Source organism: Lingula anatina, chromosome 3, assembly GCF_051362555.1.
Source record: "Lingula anatina isolate TDL-2025a chromosome 3, LinAna3.0, whole genome shotgun sequence".
Lineage (NCBI taxonomy): Eukaryota > Metazoa > Brachiopoda > Lingulata > Lingulida > Lingulidae > Lingula > Lingula anatina.
Genome location: NC_141769.1, coordinates 26,297,020 through 26,318,368, shown reverse-complemented (window position 1 = coordinate 26,318,368; position 21,349 = coordinate 26,297,020). Strand labels below are relative to the sequence as shown.

The window sequence follows — 21,349 nt, the reverse complement described above, 5'->3', positions numbered from 1 at the left end:
GCTTCGTTTGAAGTGAAGGGTTGCCCATGTCAACACACCTTCCATGTTAAAGGGACAGTTACGACTTGACCCAGGCACAGTAGTTAGGCCGGTCCTACGAAAATACGAAAACCGCGAAAACCGCGAAAACCAGAAGTTGCTAGGCGAAAACCTCACTATAACTTACCAATTCTCGATGTTCTCGACAAATTGCTGTAATATTTGGATAACTTGGACCATATTACATACATCATGACCTTTGATAACGATGTTGTAATGAATTGAGTATGTTACAGCTGAGTTTTCTAGATCGGCAACTATAGTGCGTGGGAGCCATGTTTGGTTTACAATTGGCATATATAAACAGCAGTGTCCCCTCAGGCCAGTATTGCCATATCAGGCCAGTATTGCCCTCTCATGCCAGTAATGCTTTCTCAGGCATATGAATGTGGATAACAGCACAATATTTTCTGCTTACTTAATACATACATATAAGAAACTAACAAACATTTATCAAGTAACATTTACAACATTGTGCCAACTTTAAGTTAATTAATGCTTTATTTGTAAATGTGTTATTTGTGCATGAGAAAAATTACTTCTAACTGTACATGAAGTTGTAAGAACTTTGTATTTGCATTAAACTTTATAAAAGAAATATTGAATCATTAAATGTTTTTCATCATAAAAAAGTTGTTTTTGTTTGTTTAAATCATGTTAAAATAAAGGCTCTCTACATACCAAATTCCATTTTACCAAAACAGTTATCTATACATATTTAGTCAATTTGTGCACTGGCAATTTATTTTTTAAGAAAAGGGACTAAAGTCTTATTCTGAGACAACTACAGTGCATTGTTAATACTGACCCGTGGACTTGCTTGCTTTTTATTTTTAATGCATGGATTGTAGTATATTTTATATTAATAACAGTTTTATCAAAGAACTTGTAGGTTCATTTGACATTACACTCATTAGGATCTGGTTGTCATTAATGGTATGCTTCTGTGGCTCTGTGCCCTCAGGTAAGTGCTAAATCAATAATGATCAAGAAATGATCAAGACTTAACTAGTTACAGCTGCAGTCTTAGCTGTCACTAATTAAGTCCATCTAGCTGTCAGTGTCAGCAAATTTAAGTTCACTGCTACTTATTTTCCATGAATTTTTGCAATTTCTTGGTGAATTTTTTATACATTTTGTCATTTTCAAACAGAGCTGAGAATTTGAATTAATGGGCCTGAAGCCATGTGATATTTGTTGCTGACTCTGCTGTCGATCAAAATGTATTATTGTATCAGCATTGATATTTTCTATCTTGTACCTCATTATTATTTATTTATTTATTTATTATTTTTTTGTCTGAAAGTTATGCAGTTTAGGGTGGAATTTCATTCCCTTTTTTTTTTTTTTTGCATTTTCAATATGGGCATGAAACCTATTTATTAGTTATGCATAAAATTGTTGGTGGTAATGCTGTTAAGGATTATGTATTATTGCATCAAAATGCATGAAACCCTCCTAGAGGAGATAAATAAAAATCGATGGTTATTATGTTGTTTATCACTTCATTTTTTGATTTTGTTTCTTTCAAATGGATGTATATACTTAATATTGTGTTAATTTGTTAAAAAAAGTCAGAGAGTAGTTACAATAAACAGTATTACTTAAAGTAGATAAATAAAAATTGATGGGGATTATGTTGTATATCACTTAATTTTTCAATTTTCTGTTTCTTTCAAATGGATGTATATAGATTGTGTTAATTCATTAAAAAATAAGGTCAGAGAGCACTTAAACTTAACAGAATCTAATAAATTGATTTTAATTAGAATCCAAGGGTGCATTTGTTTGTGAAAAGTATGCAATCATAATGACCATCAGTTAATTTAAAATTCCATAGGTGTTGAATTTCCAGAATACACAGACTGTATGTTTTTTTTCCTTTAAGAATTCTACCCTAATGTGTGCTTGGCCTTCTGGCTGTTGCATGATATTAGAATATATGATGAATATGCATTTTTAGATGCATCTTTAACTCGATGAAATAAGTATTTATAATGTGTGTCTCAAAATATACTTTTCTGTTTGTTAGCTTGTTAACTTGTTTGTGTGAAAGAAATCCCAGGTCTTCACAAAATTTGAACCATTTTACCACACCAAATTTAATATATGCAATTCAGTCATTTCTTTTACACCTGCGGATAACAGTTAGCCATTGTCAACTTAACCCTCCTAACCACAATACTTATTGGACTGATTCAATCATAACATCTAAACAATGACATGAATTCAGTACGTAGTAAATCCCAATGGTAATCAGAAAGATACAAAAATTCTTTTAAGAAAACACAATTTGTGCTGTGTATGTGGTATGCATTTCGGACTAGCAAGTTCTGAGAATAAACACATCTAAATCGTTCAATGCATTTGTCTGAAGTTTTTTATTTTGGCCTTAGAACATGTTACATATGAATAAGTATGGGTGCTCTGTAAAGCGCAACACAATCTATGACCTTAAATATGTAGATTCATAATAATTTGTCTAAGTACATGTATTCTGATTATAGTTTTATCGGGTTTAAACCCATTTATGATGGCTAAAGCATTTAGAACTAAAGCAACATTTGTTTTTGACCTAGAATAATGTCCCCTTTCAAAAGTAGTTCAAATCATATTGGAGCTATATGCTATTGCCAAAGCATAATTCTTATTTGGCCAGATATTTAAAGGAATAAAGTTTTAGAGGAGAATTAATACGGTAGAGAGCTGACAATTTTACAAATATAGGCCACATTCAGAATAGTGGACTAATGATCTGTTTCAAAATTGTTACCTTCCTCTCCCAATATATTATACACCATTGAGAAATGCATTGGTTGAGAACTTATAATACTTTTAAAGTACAAAGTGTACACAATAGTTTATTAATAATGGCAACTAGAAAAGCACTAAGAGACCGCAGACCTCCACTAAGGCAGCAGAGTGTCCATCCAATGCCATTTCACTCCTAAATTTTCATTCTATAATGATTTAGTTTTTTATTATTGATTGATTATTGATCCAGTTCGCCACCAAAAACTAATCACTTCTAAGTTAACCCATTTCTGACCTACCCTGAAAATGCCATCGAAATTTATCCATAACTTTTTAGTTATGATGATGACAAACAAACAAACAAACAAACAGGGGTGATAAAACATAGCCTCCTTGGCAGAGGTAATAATATTCTTTACAAGAAAACTAACACTTTTTATTTCATATTCCTTTTATTATACCAAGCAGAATGCAAGCCCAAGGACTCTGTTTGGTATATTACATGCTTTAAAATATATGGCAAATGAAATATACAAGCACACACTATTATTTACTATTGATCAACTTCCTGGCAAATAAGAACTGTCAACAGTCCCTTGATATTACAGCATGCCAATAATCAGCAAATAGTGGAAAATACCAAGGTGTTAACATGTTATGGACTATCTTGATATACATAACTTCATTTGCTTTTTGGCAATCTTCAACAAAACACATGCAGAGTGCTTCAAACTGATAAAAACTTACCATACAAAAAGTTGAAGTGTTAAAACACAGCATAGACACAGAAATGATGAAATAGATATGGAATTGAAAGATAATCATATCATATCAATTAGGAAATTAGATGTGCACTGCCTAAAACTCTAGGAGTAACCTATTTATTATGTCAATCACATAACATCATTCAGTTGTAATCTGTTATATCTCCTTTCAAGAGAAAATGCCTCCTGCAAATCAGAGTACCAGTACATGTGTTTAATGTGTGTTCCTTTTTCCTTTTTTTCTCTATTATTGTGCGTATAATATATATGCATGATTAACTGACTATTGACATTTTTTCAGAGTTAAAAGAGCTTATCTCTGTATACTGGCACATACACAGAACCCAAATGTAAAAACAATTAAACACATTGATTTGAAGGTAAAATGTGTATTAGACACCTTAGGATACACATATATACAATCTACATTGTATAAATTAATTGATGCTTTAGAAATGGATTTGGTTTATTAAGTGGAAAACAATTAGTGTAACAAATGGCTGTGCATGAATATCTTTTCAAAAAGAGTAAGATAAAATGTGATTAAATAACAAAATCAGTGGCCATGGATCAAGTTCAGAGGAAAAAATGTTTTAATAAAAATAATCTAATTGTATTCACCATTATTATATATATTGAATATTATCAATTATGTTAATTAGAACCTACATTTTCATAATGCTTTATAAATTGCTCTATGCTGGTCACTTTATTACACAATGCTACTCATTTTATATTTGGAAAAGTAGGAGTGTAAATTCTATGCAGGTTCAAAGCTCATACAATATAGACTCTACATGTGTGGTGTATTAAAATGGGCACTTTTTACAAGCATTGATGTGTAGTTTCACTTCTGGTTGGAATGAAAAAAAAAAGTTCTACTTTGTGCATATTTATTAAATCCTATTTATTAATAAACTTTGCATTACTAAGAATGCAGGTAATCTGTGTTATCCACTTCATATAGTACTTGAGAGAGTATTACTTGCCTGGAAAAGCATTACTAACCTGAGAGGGCAATACTGGCCTGATATGGCAATACTGGCCTGAGGGGACACTGCTGTTTATATATGCCAATTGTAAACCAAACATGGCTCCCACGCACTATAGTTGCCGATCTAGAAAACTCAGCTGTAACATACTCAATTCATTACAACATCGTTATCAAAGGTCATGATGTATGTAATATGGTCCAAGTTATCCAAATATTACAGCAACTTGTCAAGAACATCGAGAATTGGTAAGTTATAGTGAGGTTTTCGCCTAGCAACTTCTGGTTTTCGCGGTTTTCGCAGTTTTCGTATTTTCGTAGGACCCTAGTTAGGCCCCTAAAGATAGACGAGTTCCCTCAAAAAGAATACACGTAAAAAGGTTAATTGATCTTGGCAAAACTTATAAAGTATGATTTATCAAAGTACGTTTTCTTATGTCCGTAATTTCAGAAGAGTTGTCAATAAATATATATAAGTGCCGGTAGCCTACTACCCGCATAAGGTTGTGTTATTAAGTAATATCCTTTTTTATTGATGTATTGAGCATGACCGGTAATGTTAATTAAATAATTATTTTTATTTAAAATCAAATAAAAACTAGGTATAGTTAGATAATATATTTGTTCATGTATAGATGCAATTTCTCATCCAATGGAATAATGCATGTCTGGACATCTTTTTGTAACAGTTTAAGAAATTAAATTTAAAGAAAGAAAACATTTTATAAATGAACAGTTTTTGTTCTTTTTTTACAAAATAGCACTTCTGAATTGTTTTACTTGAGTAGAAACACCACATTATTTCATCGTTCTGAAAATTCATTAAAAAGCAGCAAAACCAAATATTTTATTTAAACAAAATAATTATTCAGTCCATAGTAAAAACCATGAAACCATGTGCTATAACTTTCCTGAATATATAGCTGCAATTTCTCAGCCAATGGATTACTGTAGGTATGGAAAACTTTTTGTAACAGTTTAAGAAATAAAAATTAAAGAAAGCAAACATTTTACAAATTAACACAGTTTTTTGTTCCTTTTTACAAAATAGTACTTATGGATTATTTTACTTGAATAGAACCACCACATTATGTCATCACTTTGAAAATTCTTTAAAAAGCAGAAAAACCAAATTATTTGCTGTAAATACAACTAGCAATTTATTTCATCCCACTAAAAATACTTTACAAAATAGCATCATAGGTTTTTTTTTCATTACAGTTAAATATTATTAAAAACAGCATAAACACATAAGTACTTTTTGTAAAGAATATATCACCACCAAATTATTTCATTTTAGTTAAAACATTTTTTAAAATTGCAGCTAAAACCATCTCATACAGGGGTTCTTTCTATAAACTACTTGACTCATGCTTCCTATAGTGTTTTTCATTAAAAAAAGTTATCCTGGGCAAAATACATGTAGAAAAATATCCAGCGTCAGAGTGAATCAACCCCACAAACAGATCTTTGAATGTAAACACAACAAAATAGCAGAATGGGCGATTTGTAATGAACATCTGGCCCTCTAACTTAGTATAGTATTCGCGGGTTTTCCTTAGGCCCAGATTCGTGCACGAGATACACATTCCAAAAAGGGGAAATCGGGTCCGGGTCCAACTGTCATGTGTCTGCAATGGTTTTGGACACGACAATGATTCATACAGTTTGTTTATATACTTCTTCTCTGTAGCTGCAATTATCTCTCCAAACCTGGAAGCAGTGATCTGCCATTGTCTCTCCTTGTGTCAGATTGCGCTCTTTCCTTATTATAACTTGCTATGCTCAGTGTCCTTCGCTGTTTGTTCCTCAACCTGAAATATTCATATCCCATTAAAGCATGGTAGATGGTTACAGCATTAAATAGTTAACATACAATATTATATTTCTATGATGTCACACATCACCTAGATTGATAATTCTTTCTCATATTTGGGCCTGATTCTTAATATTAGTCCTCTGTTTTCACTTACATCATTCCCTCTATCCATGCATTATTGTTTTCATGGCACTTGGCAATAGTTGTTGTCCATCACAGTCGCCTGTAAGTCAGCTTTAGGGTAGGCATAACTGGTGGCTACATCAATCTTTGCCGCTGATGTGAAGTGACGGGTAAGATTCCTGAAGTAATCATTTTATCCTGCTCTTGAAGTAGGCTGTCCTGGGTCCTGAAATCGACAGTTTCAGGCTTTGCCCCCAATATATGGGCCTTCTTTGGGTAACATTATAAAGAAAATAAATAAGTTCATTTACTAAGTATAAAAAATCTTCGTCTTTCGTGCTACTAAAACAAAATATGAGCGTAGGCCTACTCGTACCTACAGTAGTCTACATGTACATAACATGTCAGATTTGACACACACACCTCGACTAATGTTCGATTTTTTTCAAGGAAAATAGTTAGCATTTGTGTTTTTCAAGCACTAAATGAAAAGAAAACACATACCTTTCAGTCAATTCACATTTTCATCCAGATGTTATGGCACCACATTCAAGTAAATTGCGTTTGAGTTGGTTCACTGTCAGCGACGCGTGCACACGCTCCATGTTAAACTCTGGTGTTAAGCCGTGAGCGAGATTCTGCGAGATTTAAGAAGGACTGCTTTCACCCCCACGCCGTCTAGCGGCAGACCCTTAAAGCGGGTATTCCCCATTATATACACTCGGAACTACTCGGATGTCTCCGCACTCGACATACAATATTAGTATGGAGGTTGCGGAATGAGCCGAGGATTGCCGATTGAATATAATTTATAATTATACTGGGTATACAATTCCCTGCACAAATGGAGGCTGTGATTATGGCAAAGAAACTGTGCATGTGCATAATACTTTATTTCACCATGTGCCTTGCAGTTAAATTATGCTCTACACATAACGTCACATAAATATGGGGAATAAAGTAGTGTAGATTTGTTGTGCGCTACTATGACAGTTTGCTTTTATATCACTACATAAAATTAACTGTTTATGTTATTTTTAATTTTTATTTTCAGAATAAAAATGAAAAGTTAATTGATCCTGATGTTGTCATGCCAATTTTATCTCTGAGAAAATACTGTACATGTATCACAATACATCTCTCTAGTGATTGTGAGAGTACTCTAAGAAACATTTGTGATGAAACTAAAAAGTTGAAAAATTGTAAACTTGTATACTGCATTATATTCTTTTTTATCATTAACATGAAATAACCAAAACCGTGCTTAATGTATATTTTATTAAACTATAAATCTATGAACATAGTTAATCTACAACCATTATGAATACAGCTGTAGCTTTTTTTAAAACAACTGGTAAATTGGACAGTAATGTTATGCGCCTAAAAAGTTATCAATATTTCTTTCTTTCTCTGTTCTATTTAATAGAAAATACAAAACAAATAACAAAAGACTATTAGAAGGTTGAGCTAAAAACAAATTTCATTTTCCGTTGCTGTGAACTTTTTCATGTGCCTTACGACTGACATTGTGAGAAAAGGCTTCAGGGCAGTAGCTACATTTGTAAGGTTTCTCCCCTGTGTGCACTCTCATATGACTAACATGGGCATCTTTTCGTGGAAAAGACTTCTCACAGAAATTACATTTGAAAAGTTTCTGGCCTTGGTGAATTAACATATGCCGTGAGAGATCACTTGAAGCAAGATAGGATTTAAAGCAAACCTGGCACTTGTAAGGCCTTTCACCAGTGTGAATCCTCATATGTATTTTCAAATAACTATCACTGTGATAGCCCTTACCACAAATTGGGCATAATCTTTTGAAGTGTAATTCCTTGGCTGCCTCTGCTGAGTGTAGCTTTTCATGTGTTTCACAAGTTGTTTTATATAGAAAAATTTTTCCACAATGTTTGCAAATGTATTTATTTGCTTCTGCATGAGTTTTTTCGTGAGCTTTAGCAGCACGTTCAGACTCGAATTCTTTTAGGCAGTACTGACAAAAAACTGATCCAGCTATGTGACATTTCTCGTGCTTCTTGAGGGATTTTGCAGAATGATAAGTTTTGCCACAAAACTGGCAAACAAATGACCTCGTAACTGTCCCATTTTCTCTTGTTTTTTGACACGCTTTGACATGTTTACTGAATTTCCTGTAGAGTTCAAAGAAATTTCCACAGAACTGACATTCATGGACAGGTTTTGTTTCATGCACATGTGCATTGAATTCCTCCACATTTTCAAAACAACTACCACAGTATATGCATTCCATGTTCTGTTTCTTCTCATGCACTTCTTGATGCTTCTTAAATGATGCCTTTGGGATAAACTTACGACATTTTTGGCATTTTCTTTTGTTTTGTACATATCCTTCATCTCCCGGTTCATAAGCATCATCACTTCCCTCACTACTATCATCATCTGTTTCAAGATCTTCATCACTTGGTTCATAAAGATCATCACTTTCCTCACCTTTGGACTCGAAATCTTCATCATCTGCTTCAAGATTTCCATCGTTTTGATCTTTAAAACCATTATCCTTTTCTGGGTCATTACTTACTTCCTCGCTCATGTCATTCTGATGAACCTCAAGATTCTGAGGTCCTTTTTCAATTTCTTTGCTCTGGCTGACAACTATAGCATCAGTCTTTTCACACGTATTTTCAATTGTAAACATGTCAACAGAAGCCGAATCTATTTTGAAATTCAATATTTGATCCGGAATATCATTTTCTGTTCCAAGTGATACTGGAACACTGGCTTCAGCTTCTTGACCATCAGGATTGTCCTGTCTTGGCTCACACTGCCCACTGGTGTCACCAATTTCTTCATCGGAAGAATCATCCAGGTCTGAACTGAGACCAGTAGATTTGAAGTACCTAATCAAAAAACAATATTAAGACACAATAAAAACCCATAGTGGTATAAATTATACTTTCAGAAAATAATAATACAGTGACATTTCAATATGTTTACTCTTTTACCAAAAAAATTGTATTAGCATGAGAACTCTGACATCATACTTGTACATGCATAAAAAGAAAACTGATACTATGTTTTGCTTGTTATCAGGATAGGCTGATTAATCACTAGAAATTAACCAAATAGGGAAAAGATATAAGGATTACGCTGAATCAATAAAATAAGAGGGTCTGAAGACTAAACATTATATAGGAAATATCTAAACTCACGTATCTAACAGCAGTTTAGCCACTTTGGGATGTTGCATAATTTGTAGTTTTTTCCGCACTACATTCCATCTATTTATTTGAATACCAATATCAACCCATCCATTGCCACTCTGCTTAAATCTTGGTTTTATTTCCTTTTTGTCCATTTCCTTGCTTACCACTTCCTTTTGGGGGGCTGATGAAGACAAAATGAATGAATTGTTTGAACAAAATTTAAGGAAATAATGATTATTAATCAAGTAAGAATAATGCTGACGCTAATACTTAATTGATTGTTTGTACCCAAAACTTTCTGTATATTCTTTTTTGTAGAGATCAATGACTCTATTATCACATATGTAAATGCCAGCATGGATCATGAGGAGTGTCCTGTCTTGACTTACTCTGCCCACTGGTGTCACTGATTTCTTCATCGGAAGAATCATCCAGGTCTGAACTGAGACCAGTAGATTTGAAGTAACTAATCAAAATGAAAAATTATAAAATTAAAAAACATAATGTAAACCTTAAGAAGTATATATTTTACTTTCAGAAAATGATAATACAATCTGTTTACTCTTAAACAAAAAACATTTTCTATTAGCATGAGAACTCTGACATTACACTGAAAATTAACCTGCACTGGAAGGACGCTTTGGTATCAGGAGAGGGGGTAAGCCACTGAAGTATGAACAGTATCCTATCCAGGATATTATGAGTCCAAGCAAACGTGGGATTTATTGAGTAATAATCTCAGACATGTACAAGAAAAGAAACTGAAGTTATATGTTTTGCTTGATATCAGGATAGGCTGGTTAATCACTAAGGGAAAAACATAAGGATAACACTACATCAATAAAATAAAAGGGTATGTAGACCATATTATATAGGAAAGTATCCATACTCACGTATCCAACAGCACTTTAGCCACTTCAGGATGTCGTACCATTTGTAGCTTTTCCCGCACTAATTTCCATCTTTCTATTTGAATACCAATGTCAATCAATCCTTTGCCGTTTAGGTTAAATCTTGGTCTTATTTTCACTTTGCCCATTTTCTTGCTTAACACTTCCTTTTTGGGGACTTATGAAAAAGCAATGAAGGAATTGTTTGAACAAAATATTAGGGAATAATGATTATTAATCAAGTGAGAATAATACTGACACTAATAGATCGTTTGTACGCAAAACTTTCTGTATATATTCTTTTTCATATAAAATTCATACATTATTTAACCTAGTTTAATATTGTCTTTAAAAGTTCCATCAGTTTGGCAGATGATAGAGATCAATGACTCTATTATCACATATGTAAATGCCAGCATGGATCACGAGGACTGTCCTGTTTTGACTTACTCTGCCCACTAGTGTCACCGATTTCTTCATCAGCAGCTTGATCGAGGTTGGAACTGAGACCAGTAGATATGAAGTACCTAATCAAAATGCAACGTGCCTAATCATAATATAAACCTTAAGCAGTATACATATTACTTTCAGAAAAGTGTGAACAGTATCCTATCCAGCATAGTATGAGTCCAAGCAAACATGGGTTTTATATATTGAGTAATAATCTCGTACATGTACAAAAAGAAACTGAAATTATGTTTTGCTTGATATCAGGATAGGCTGGTTAATCGCTAAGGGGAAAACATAAGGATAACACTACAACAATAAAATAAAAGGGTCTGTAGACCATTCATACATTATATAGGAAAGTATCCATACTCACGTATCTAACAGCAGTTTAGCCACTTCAGGATGTGGCATAATTTGTAGCTTTTCCCTCACTACATTCCATCTATCCATTTGAATTTCAATATCAACCAATCCTTTGCCACTCTGCTTCAATCTTATTTTCTTTCTGCCCATTTTCTTGCTTAACACTTCCTTTTTGGGGACAAATGAAAATAGAATGGATGGTTTGAACAAAATTTTAGGAAATAATGATGATTATTAATCAAGTGGGGGGCGTCTCGATAGTCCGAAGGTTCATTGGTCCGAAGGTTCATTGGTCCGAAAATTCGTAAATTTTTCATCAGATTTTCAACAAAAAGGTTCATTGGTCCGAAGGTTCATTAGTCCGAAAATTAAAGGTCCATTGGTCCGAAGGTTCATTAGTCCGAAGGTTCGAAAGTCCGAAGGTTCATTAGTCCGAAGGTTCGATAGTCCGAAACATTTTAAGATGTTCTTCGATTTTAAGAATTATAATTACAAACGGAATCTAAGGGTGCGTTCCCAACGAAACTATCATTCTACGTAGATTGATCCAACTCCACCAGGATTCTCACTGTATGCAATCAGATTAGCAATCCTGGAGCTGCTAGGGGGTGATTAACTTTCGTGTGAACTCAGCTTCTAGAATCTTTATCATTTCGTTTTGAGTGCGACCGAAACGCACGTGAAAATTATCCATATAGGTCGTATTGTTTCCGTGAACTACTCTTTACAATGTGGGGAAGTTTGGGGATATGCAATGGCTACCCTTTCCAACTCATGAACACCATACATGTTACACATGAAATATTGAATAAAGATTGGAACGCATAAAATGAGAGGACGCCTATAATGACATTTTCTTACAATGTCTTAAGATACTATGATTAGAATTCAAATTCTTCTAACCTACACATTTCTTAAATTATGTAAAAGTTATAGAATAATTGCATTTCCAAACAAACTATGTTGTTGTTCGCACAGCCCACTCCCCTACCCCCCCCCAAAAAAAAAAAAAAAAAAAAAAAAAAAAAACAGCCGTTCCGCCAGCAGTACTGTATTACTCATAGGGATGAGGATGAATTAACTGGAGTGTAAACTTGGCATATAAACAAAAATTACGAGCATTTACGAAAACAAGCTTTTCCCTTACTAGGCCTTTAAACATAAAAATTGTATCAGAATACAGTAATATGCTCAAATATCCACAAATAGTAATACATATTTAATTCCACCCCCTCTTCCCCAGCAATACTGAAGGTGCTGAAACGTTTATAATCTGAAATAGAAATGTGACAACGCCATATCAACCCGGTGGGCCTATTTATTTATTTATTTATTTATTTATTTATTTATTTATTAAACGTAAAGTAAAAGTGAGAAGGCAGTTTGAACATGTTGAAATATTCTAAAACAGTTAAACTTCTAATCTGATGAACAACATCAAAAATGCTGTCTTTGTAACAAATTCATTTAAACGAAGAAAAACGTACTCTACAAAAAGTAGATACACTTGTGACTCGTGAGAAAATTTCCATTTGATTTTACAAAATAAACCTTTGCAGTTAAATATCGTCAACTTCCAATCCCATGAAAAACATCAAGATCTGTTTTTTTTTTTTTTTTTTTTTTTTTTTTTTTTTTTGTAACTAATGTAATATGCTAGTATTGACGTTATTTTTGCCCTTTTAAACCCTCTACCAGGGCGACTGATAGATTTTTTACAGATATTCACAGATGTGTCTCTAGATAACTAGGTGGTCATTTTGAGACACCAACAATTTTCGGGGCCCTTTAGCGGGCCCCAGATCCTACGCCAAGGGGGGTGGGGGCTTTGCATCCGCGGACCCCCCTTCAAATAATCTTGGATCCGCCCCTGTACATGTAATTCACTATACACTTATACAGCGGGCCTACATTCGGACTATCGAACCTTCGGACTATCGAACCTTCGGACTAATGAACCTTCGGACCAATGAACCTTCGGACTATCGAACCTTCGGACCAATGAACCTTCAATGCACATTCGGACCATTGAACCTTCGGACCAATGAACCTTCGGACTATTGAACCTTCGGACTATCGCTACGGCCCCAATCAAGTGAGGTACTGATGCTAATAGATCGTTAGCACCCAAAACTTTCTGTATATCTTCTTTTTCATACATGTATATAATATACACCAACTTACTGTCTCTCGTTTGGCTGTGACAATAAAATTCAGTAACCTGTTAAAATGATAAAATCTCTAGTCTAAACTCTAAAGGCAGGCCTTTGAACTGCTATGGGAATCCAGTAACTTCCGATACTGCACCAATTATTAAAGCTGTCGTCCTTTCGTTTGCCAAATGTGGGTTCGGCGGTTTTTCAGTTCAATCTCTCAGTCTTTTTAGTCACTTTTTTCTCTGTGAAAATTTGCCATTCTACCACAAACGAAGGCTACAATTATGGCAAATAAACAATTCATCGGCAAAATACTTTATTTCAGCAGCCAGTTAAATTATGCTCTGTGTAACGTCTTATGTAAATATTACGAATTAAGTAGATTAATTATGCGCGATGCTATAAGTTATTTTCTTTTTTATCTCTTCATAAAACCATTTATATTATTTTGAATTTTATTTTCAGAATAAAAATGAAAATTTTATCCCGGTGTTGTCATGTCAATTTCATCTCTGAGAAAGTTCATGTATCACAATACATCTTTCTAGTGATTGTGAGAGTACTCCAAATATTTGTGATGAAAATAGAAAGTTGAAAAATTGTAAACTTGTATACTGCATTTATTTTTTTATCATTAACATGAAATAACCAAAACCGTGCTTAATGTATATTTTATCAAACTATAAATCTATGAACATAGTTAATCTACAACCATTATGAATACAGCTGTAGCTTTTTTTTTTAACTACTGGTGAATTGAAGAGTAATGATATGCGCCTAATAAGTTATCAATATTTCTTTCTTTCTCTGTTCTATTTAATAGAAAATACAAAACAAATTACAAAAGACTATTAGAAGGTTGAGCTAAAAACAAATTTCTTTATTTTCTGTCGCTGTGAACTTTTTCATGTGCCTTACGACTGACATTGTGAGAAAAGGCTTCAGGGCAGTAGCTACATTTGTAAGGTTTCTCCCCTGTGTGCACTCTCATATGACTAACATAGGCATCTTTTCGTGGAAAAGACTTCTCACAGAAATTACATTTGAATAGTTTCTGGCCTTGGTGAATTAACATATGCCGTGAGAGTTTATTTGAAGAAAGATGGGATTTAAAGCAAACCTTGCATTTGTAAGGCCTTTCACCAGTGTGAATTCTAATATGTATCTTCAAATAAGCATCACTGTGATAGCCCTTACCACAAATTGGGCATAATCTTTTGAAGCGTAATTCCTTGGCTGCCTCTGCTGAGTGTAGCTTTTCATGTGTTTCACAAGTTGTTTTATATAGAAAAATTTTTCCACAATGTTTGCAAATGTATTTATTTGCCTCTGCATGAGTTTTTTCGTGAGCTTTAGCAGCACGTTCAGACTCGAATTCTTTTAGGCAGTACTGACAAAAAACTGATCCAGCTATGTGACATTTCTCGTGCTTCTTGAGGGATTTTGCAGAATGATAAGTTTTACCACAAAACTGGCAAACAAATGACTTCTTAACTGTCCCATTTTCTCTTGTTTTTTGGCACGCTTTGACATGTTTACTGAATTTTCTGTAGAGTTCAAAGAAATTTCCACAGAACTGACATTCATGGACAGGTTTTGTTTCATGAACATGTGCATTGAATTCCTCCACATTTTCAAAACAACTACCACAGTATATGCATTCCATGTTTTGTTTCTTCTCATGCACTTCTTGATGCTTCTTAAATGATGCCTTTGGGATAAACTTACGACATTTTTGGCATTTTCTTTTGTTTTGTACATATCCTTCATCTCCCGGTTCATAAGCATCATCACTTCCCTCACTACTATCATCAACTGTTTCAAGATCTTCATCACTTGGTTCATAAAGATCATCACTTTCCTCACCTCCGGACTTGAACTCTTCATCATCTGCTTCGAGATTTCCATCTTTTTGTTCTTTAAAACCATTATCTTTTTCTGGGACATCATTTTCTTCCTCACTTATCTCATCCTGAAGAACCTCAAGATTCTGAGGTTCTTTTTCTATTTCTTTGCTCTGGCTGACAACTATAGCATCAGTCTTTTCACACGTATTTTCACCTGTAAACATGTCAACAGAAGCCGAATCTATTTTAAAATTCAATATTTGATCCGGAATATCATTATCTGTTTCAAGTGATACTGGAACACTGCCTTCAGCTTCTTGACTATGAGGATTATCCTGTCTTGGCTTGCACTGCCCACTGGTGTCACCAATTTCTTCATTGGAAGAATCATCCAGGTCTGAACTGAGACCAGTAGATTTGAAGTACCTAATCAAAAAACAATATTAAGACACAATAAAAACCCATAGTGGTATAAATTATACTTTCAGAAAATAATAATACAGTGATATTTCAATATGTTTACTCTTTTACAAAAAAAATTGTATTAGCATGAGAACTCTGACATCATACTTGTACATGCATAAAAAGAAAACTGATGCTCTGTTTTGCTTGTTATCAGGATAGGCTGATTAATCACTAGAAATTAACCAAAATAGGGAAAAGATATAAGGATTACGCTGAATCAATAAAATAAGAGGGTCTGAAGACTAAACATTATATAGGAAGTATCTATACTCACGTATCTAACAGCAGTTTAGCCACTTCGGGATGTTGCATAATTTGTAGTTTTTTCCGCACTACATTCCATCTATTTATTTGAATACCAATATCAACCCATCCATTGCCACTCTGCTTAAATCTTGGTTTTATTTCCTTTTTGTCCATTTCCTTGCTTACCACTTCCTTTTGGGGGGCTGATGAAGACAAAATGAATGAATTGTTTGAACAAAATTTAAGGGAATAATGATTATTAATCAAGTAAGAATAATGCTAATGCTAATACTTGATTGTTTGTACCTAAAACTTTCTGTATATATCTTCTTTTTTATAGAGATCAGTGACTCTATTATCACATATGTAAATGCCAGCATGGATCATGAGGAGTGTCCTGTCTTGACTTACTCTGCCCACTGGTTTCTTCATCGGAAGAATCATCCAGGTCTGAACTGAGACCAGTAGATTTGAAGTAACTAATCAAAATGAAAAATTATAAAATTAAAAAACATAATATAAACCTTAAGAAGTATATATTTTACTTTCAGAAAATGATAATACAATCTGTTTACTCTTAAACAAAAAAACATTTTTTATTAGCATGAGAACTCTGACATTACACTGAAAACCTGCACTGGAAGGAAGCTTTGGTATCAGGAGAGGGAGTAAGCCACTGAAGTATGAACAGTATCCTATCCATTATATTATGAGTCCAAGCAAACGTGGGATTTATTGAGTAATAATCTCAGACATGTACAAGAAAAGAAACTGAAGTTATATGTTTTGCTTGATATCAGGATAGGCTGGTTAATCACTAAGGGAAAAACATAAGGATAACACTACATCAATAAAATAAAGGGTATGTAGACCTTACATTATAACATAGGAAAGTATCCATACTCACGTATCCAACAGCACTTTAGCCACTTCAGGATTTCGTACCATTTGTAGCTTTTCCCGCACTATTTTCCATCTATCTATTTGAATACCAATGTCAATCAATCCTTTGCCGCTTAGGTTAAATCTTGGTCTTATTTTCACTTTGCCCATTTTCTTGCTTAACACTTCCTTTTTGGGGACTAATGAAAAAGAAATGAAGGAATTTTTGAACAAAATTTTAGGGAATAATGATTATTAATCAAGTGAGAATAATACTGACGCTAATAGAGTAGATCGTTTGTACCCAAAACTTTTTCATATAAAATTCATACATTATTTAACCTAGTTAAATATTGTCTTAAAAAGTTCCATCAGTCGGGTAGATGATAGAGATCAATGACTCTATTATCACATATGTAAATGCCAGCATGGATCACGAGGAGTGTCCTATCTTGACTTACTCTGCCCACTGGTGTCACTGATTTTTTCATCAGCAGCTTGATCCAGGTTGGAACTAAGACCAGTAGATATGAAGTACCTAATCAAAATACAATGTGCCTAATCATAATATAAACCTTAAGCAGAATATATATATATTACTTTCAGAAAAGTATGAACAGTACGTATCCTATCGAGCATGGTATGAGACCAAGCAAACATGGGATTTATAGAGTAATAATCTTGTACATGTACAAAAAGAAACTGAAATTATGTTTGCTTGATATCAGGATAGGCTGGTAAATCGCTAAGGGGAAAATATAAGGATAACACTTCATTAATAAAATAAAAGGGTCTGTAGACCATTCATACATTATATAGGAAAGTATCCATACTCACGTATCTAACAGCAGTTTAGCCACTTCGTGATGTGGCATAATTTGTAGCTTTTCCCTCACTACATTCCATCTATCCATTTGAATTTCAATATTAACCAATCCTTTGCCACTCTTCTTATAATATTTCTTTCTGCCCATTTTCTTGCTAAACGCTTCCTTTTTGGGGACAAATGAAAATAGAATGAATGGTTTGAACAAAATTTTAGGGAATGATTATTAATCAAGTGAGGGGGGCCGTAGCGATAGTCCGAAGGTTCAGTAGTCCGAAGGTTCATTGGTCCGAATGTTCACTATAGAACCTTCGGACCAATGAACCCTTGATTAAAAAATCGATGAAAATGTTACCACTTTTCGGACCAATGAACCTTCGGACCAATGAACCTTCGGACTATCGAGACGCCCCCCAAGTGAGGTACTGATGCTAATAGATCTTCTTTTTCATACATGTATATAATATACACCAACTTACTTCTTCTCTCGTTTGGCTGTGACAATAAAATTCTGTAACCTGTTAAAATGTGAGTAAAGGTAGGCCTTTGCACTGCTATGGGAATCCAGTAGCTTCCGATACTTCACCAATGAGGTATACCAGCCCGCTTGGCGCCAGGTGTCGCTAGTGTGAATTCAGTCCTTCCACAGTCGCCATGTTGGATATCATATACGTTGGACTGTGGCACTGGCCTTAATAAACATGCCTCAGTATTGTTGTGTACCTGAATGTCAAAGTCGGCAAGGTGGGCATAATTTTCCTGAGGATTCAGGGCTTCGTTTGAAGTGAAGGGTTGCCCATGTCAACACACCTTCCATGTTAAAAGGACAGTTACAACTTGACCCAGGCACAGTAATTAGGCCCCTAAAGATAGACGAGTTGCCTCAAAAAGAATACACGTAGAAAGGTTAATTGATCTTGGAAAAAATTATAAAGTTTGGAAAGAGAGCTCCATAGCAAGAAAGTGCCCCTAGGAAGTACGATTTATCAAAGTGCGTTTTCTTCTTATGTCCGTAATTTCAGAAGAGTTGTCAGTAAATATACATAAGTGCCGGTAGCCTTCTACCCGCATAAGGTTGTGTTATTAAGTAATATCCTTTTTTATTGATGTATTGAGCATGACCGGTAATGTTAATAAAATAATTATTTTTATTTAAAAAAATTATTCAGTACATCGTAAGAATCATAAAACTAGGTATAGTTAGATAATTTATTTGTACATGTATAGATGCAATTTCTCAGCCAATGGAATAATGCATGTTTGGAAATCTTTTTGTAACAGTTTAAGAAATAAAATTTAAAGAAAGAAAACATTTTATAAATGAACAGTTTTTATTCTTTTTTTTACAAAATAGCACTTCTGAATTGTTTTACTTGAGTAGAAACACCATATTATTTCATTGCTCTGAAAATTCATTAAAAAGCAGCAAAACCAAATGTTTTATTTAAACAAAATAATTATTCAGTCCATAGTAAAAACCATGAAACCATGTAATACTTAGATAATTTATTTGTGCTATAACTTTCCTGATTATATAGCTGCAATTTCTCAGCCAATGGATTATTGTAGGTATGGAAAACTTTTTGTAACAGTTTAAGAAATAAAAATTAAAGAAAGCAAACATTTTACAAATGAACAGTTTTTTTGTTCCTTTTTACAAAATAGTACTTATGAATTATTTTACTTGAATAGAACCACCACATTATGTCAGCACTTTGAAAATTCTTTTAAAAGCAGAAAAAACAAATTATTTGCTGTAAATACAACTATCAAATTATTTCATCCCACTAAAAATACTTTACAAAATAGCATCATAGTTTTTTCTCATTACAATTAAATATTATTAAAAACAGCATAAACACATAAGTACTTTTTGTAAAGAATATAGCACCACCAAATAATTTCATTTTAGTTAAAACATTTTTTTTAAAATGGCACTTCAAAATTGTGATTGCAGATAAAACCACCTCATACAGGGGTACTTTCTATAAACTAGCTGACACGTACTTCCTATAGTGTTTTTCATTAAAAAAAGTTATCCTCGGCAAAATACATGTAGAAAAATATCCAGTGTCAGAATGAATCAACCCCACAAACAGATCTTTGAATGTAAACACAACAAAATAGCAGAATGGGCGATTCGTAATGAACATCTGGCCTTCTAACTGAGTAAAGTATTTGCAGGTTTTCTTTAGGCCCAGATTTGTGCACGAGATACACATTCCAAAAGGGGAAATCAGGTCCAGGTCCAACTGTCATGTGTCTGCAATGGTTTTGGACACAACAATGATTCATACAGTTTGTTTATATACTTCTTCTCTGTAGCTGCAATTATCTCTCCAAATCTTGAGGCAGTGATCCGCCATTGTCTCTCCTTGTGTCAGATTGCGCTCTTTCCTTGTTATAACTTGCTTACTCAGTGTCCTTAGCTGTTTGTTCCTCAAATATTCATATCCCATTAAAGCATGGTAGATGGTTACAGCATTAAATAGATACAATTTAGATTAGTTTAGATACAATATTATAATTCTATGATGTCACCTATCACCTAGTTTGATAATTCTTTCTCATATTTGGGCCCGATTCTTAATAGTAGACCTCTGTTTTCACTTACATCATTCCCTCTATCCATGCTTTATTCTTTTCATGGCACTTGGCAATAGTTGTTGTCCATCACAGCCGCCTGTAAGTCAGCTTTAGGGTAGGCATTACTGGTGGCTACATCAATCTTTGCCGCTGATGTGAAGTGATAGGTAAGATTCCTGAAGTAATCATTTTATCCTGCTCTTGAAGTTGGCTGTCCTGGGGTCCTGAAATCGACAGTTTCAGGCTTTGCCCCCGATATATGGGCCTTCTTTGGGTAACCTTATAAAGAAAATAAATAAGTACATTTACTAAGTATTAAAAATCTTCGTCTTTTGTGCTACTAAAAAAAATATGAGCGTAGGCCTACTCGTACCTAGAGTAGTCTACATGTACATAATACAGATTTGACACACACACCTCGACTAATCTTTGATTTTTTCAAGGAAAAGAGTTAGCATTCGTGTTTTTCAAGCACTAAATAAAAAGAAAACACATACCTTCCAGTCAATTCACATTTGCATCCAGATGTTCTGGCACCACATTCAAGTAAATTGCGTTTGAATTGGTTCACTGTCAGCGACGCGTGCACACACTCCATGTTAAACTCTGGTGTAAAGCCGTGAGCGAGATTCTGCGAGATTTTAGAAGGACTGCTTTCACCCCCACGCCATCTAGCGGCAGACCCTTAAAGCGGGTATTCCCCATTATTACTGTCGTCCTTCCGTTTGCCAAATGAAGGTTCGGCGGTTTTTCGGTTCCATCTCTTAATCTTTTTAGTCACTTTTTTCTCTGTGAAAATTTGGCATTCTACCACAAACGAAGGTTACAATTATGGTAAATAAACAATTCATCGGAAAAATACTTTATTTCAGCAGCCAGTTAAATTATGCTCTGTTTAACGTACAACTGTCTTATGTAAATATTACGAAGTAGATTCATTATGCGCGATACTATTAGTTATTTTCTTTT

General features: G+C 34.0%; 2 protein-coding genes across 5 annotated transcripts; both read right to left on the bottom strand.

Annotated features, from left to right (window-relative positions):
• Positions 1-7,749: 7,749 nt before the first annotated feature.
• On the bottom strand, positions 7,750-13,737 carry LOC147763140 (uncharacterized). Of its 2 annotated transcripts, none has more exons than XM_087009551.1 (7): positions 13,557-13,737; positions 11,383-11,540; positions 11,010-11,086; positions 10,563-10,737; positions 10,059-10,135; positions 9,676-9,850; positions 7,750-9,363 (listed from the first exon to the last, which is right to left on the bottom strand). In XM_087009551.1, the coding sequence occupies exons 2-7, from the start codon at positions 11,520-11,522 to the stop codon at positions 7,971-7,973; spliced, it is 2,037 nt and encodes a 678-aa protein (XP_086865677.1). In that variant the 5' UTR covers positions 11,523-11,540; positions 13,557-13,737; the 3' UTR covers positions 7,750-7,970. The 2 variants fall into 2 exon arrangements, with proteins under 2 accessions (XP_086865677.1, XP_086865678.1); XM_087009552.1 differs by having other exon boundaries at positions 13,594-13,716.
• A 650-nt stretch (positions 13,738-14,387) lies between these two features.
• Positions 14,388-18,701, bottom strand: LOC106162928 (uncharacterized). 3 transcript variants are annotated; one of them, XM_087009554.1, is made up of 7 exons: positions 18,274-18,699; positions 17,806-17,960; positions 17,430-17,506; positions 16,994-17,168; positions 16,498-16,565; positions 16,115-16,289; positions 14,388-15,801 (listed from the first exon to the last, which is right to left on the bottom strand). In XM_087009554.1, exons 2-7 carry the CDS (start codon positions 17,940-17,942, stop codon positions 14,409-14,411), a joined length of 2,025 nt encoding a protein of 674 aa, XP_086865680.1. In that variant the 5' UTR covers positions 17,943-17,960; positions 18,274-18,699; the 3' UTR covers positions 14,388-14,408. The 3 variants fall into 3 exon arrangements, with proteins under 3 accessions (XP_086865680.1, XP_086865682.1, XP_086865681.1); XM_087009556.1 differs by lacking the exons at positions 16,498-16,565; positions 16,994-17,168 and having other exon boundaries at positions 18,274-18,701; XM_087009555.1 differs by lacking the exons at positions 16,115-16,289; positions 16,498-16,565.
• Between the last annotated feature and the right edge of the window lie 2,648 nt (positions 18,702-21,349).